This window comes from Frankliniella occidentalis, unplaced genomic scaffold, assembly GCF_000697945.3.
Source record: "Frankliniella occidentalis isolate FOCC.00 unplaced genomic scaffold, Focc_3.1 Scaffold26, whole genome shotgun sequence".
In the NCBI taxonomy this organism is placed as follows: Eukaryota; Metazoa; Arthropoda; class Insecta; order Thysanoptera; family Thripidae; genus Frankliniella; species Frankliniella occidentalis.
This window is the reverse complement of record NW_026267156.1, coordinates 2810951-2812098: the sequence shown is the minus strand read 5'-3', so window position 1 is coordinate 2812098 and position 1148 is coordinate 2810951. Positions and strand designations below refer to the sequence as shown.

General features: G+C 58.6%; 1 protein-coding gene across 1 annotated transcript in view; it reads right to left on the bottom strand.

Annotated features, from left to right (window-relative positions):
* Positions 1–823, bottom strand: part of LOC127749009 (alpha-aminoadipic semialdehyde synthase, mitochondrial-like) — a 6110-nt gene extending 5287 nt beyond the window's left edge. The window contains exons 1-2 of the mRNA XM_052265324.1: positions 722–823; positions 55–393 (exon numbers count right to left, since the gene is read on the bottom strand). Of these exons, the coding sequence (XP_052121284.1) occupies positions 55–393; positions 722–823 (441 nt within the window). The remainder of the gene's footprint in view (positions 1–54; positions 394–721) is intronic.
* Positions 824–1148: the final 325 nt, after the last annotated feature.

The window sequence follows — 1148 nt, the reverse complement described above, 5'->3', positions numbered from 1 at the left end:
TTTTTTTTTGAAAAAAATTCTGAATATAATGTTTTGAAAAATTAAAATCCATACCTTAGACAGGATGGCGTCCAGCATGGGCATGTTGGACTCCTGCGCCTTGATGGTGTGCGAGAACGAGCAGTACGTCTTGTTGGGCAGCAGCTGGTCGATGGGCACCTGCTTGACGCCGAAGATGACGCTGGCCTCGGAGATGTCCTCCTGGATGACGGCGCCCGCGTTTTGGTAAGCGAGCATCGGGTAGGCGCGCCGGTTGGAGGGCTGCAGCAGCACCTTGACGCCCATGCGGGTGAGCCGGCGCACGTTGGCGGGCGCCAGGGGCGCGCGCCGCTCCCACACGGACTGGTCCTCGCGCCGGACGGCGATCACCTTGCCGCGGAGCGCGCTCAGCTCCTGCGGGCGGACAGGGCGGACAGTGTCAGGGGCAAGGGTAAGCGTCGGTCAGGTGGTGTAAAAACGGGGCCGTCCCAATACTACGCAACTTTTAGGGGGGGAGGGGTACAAATATTATTATAGGGCCACAAAAGGATCAGGACCATAGTTGAAGCTCGTAGGATCCCATGATATTTGTACCCCTGGGTACAAATATTATTGGGTTCCTATGGACTCCAATGGTGTTCCTGATCATTTTTGGGACCCTATAATATTTGTACACCACCACCTAAAAGTCACGTGGTATTGGAACGACCCCTAAGGTTCAGCCGTCGTGGACCTTTCTTACCGGCCTTCCGGCGGTGGAGGACGAGGCGCGGACTCCGTCGGCGAGCTGCTGGTCGCGCGCCAGCCCCGCGCGGGCGGCGCGGCCTGCGAGCCGGAACAGCATGTCGGAGGGATTCTGCAATAAAGAGAAACGGACGTGCCGGAAGTTATTCGAAAGAGGGAGGAATTAGAAATAGACTGCGCGTGCGGCGATTGTGCGGGCCAGCTGATCGTGTTTGTGTAGCATCGCCCATGTGGAGGCCGGCTCTGAGTGGAGCGCCCTGACAACAAGGGTCGTCAATTGCTGCCTCCTCCTCCTTCTTCTCCTCCCAAGCCCTCGTTGTGGCCCAGTGGCCTCGGGGCCGGGCCGGCGGGCCGTCCGCGGGGAGAAGGGGCGGGGCGGTATTCACTTCGATTTTTACGGTTTTTAACATTTCGTGGTCCAGGCC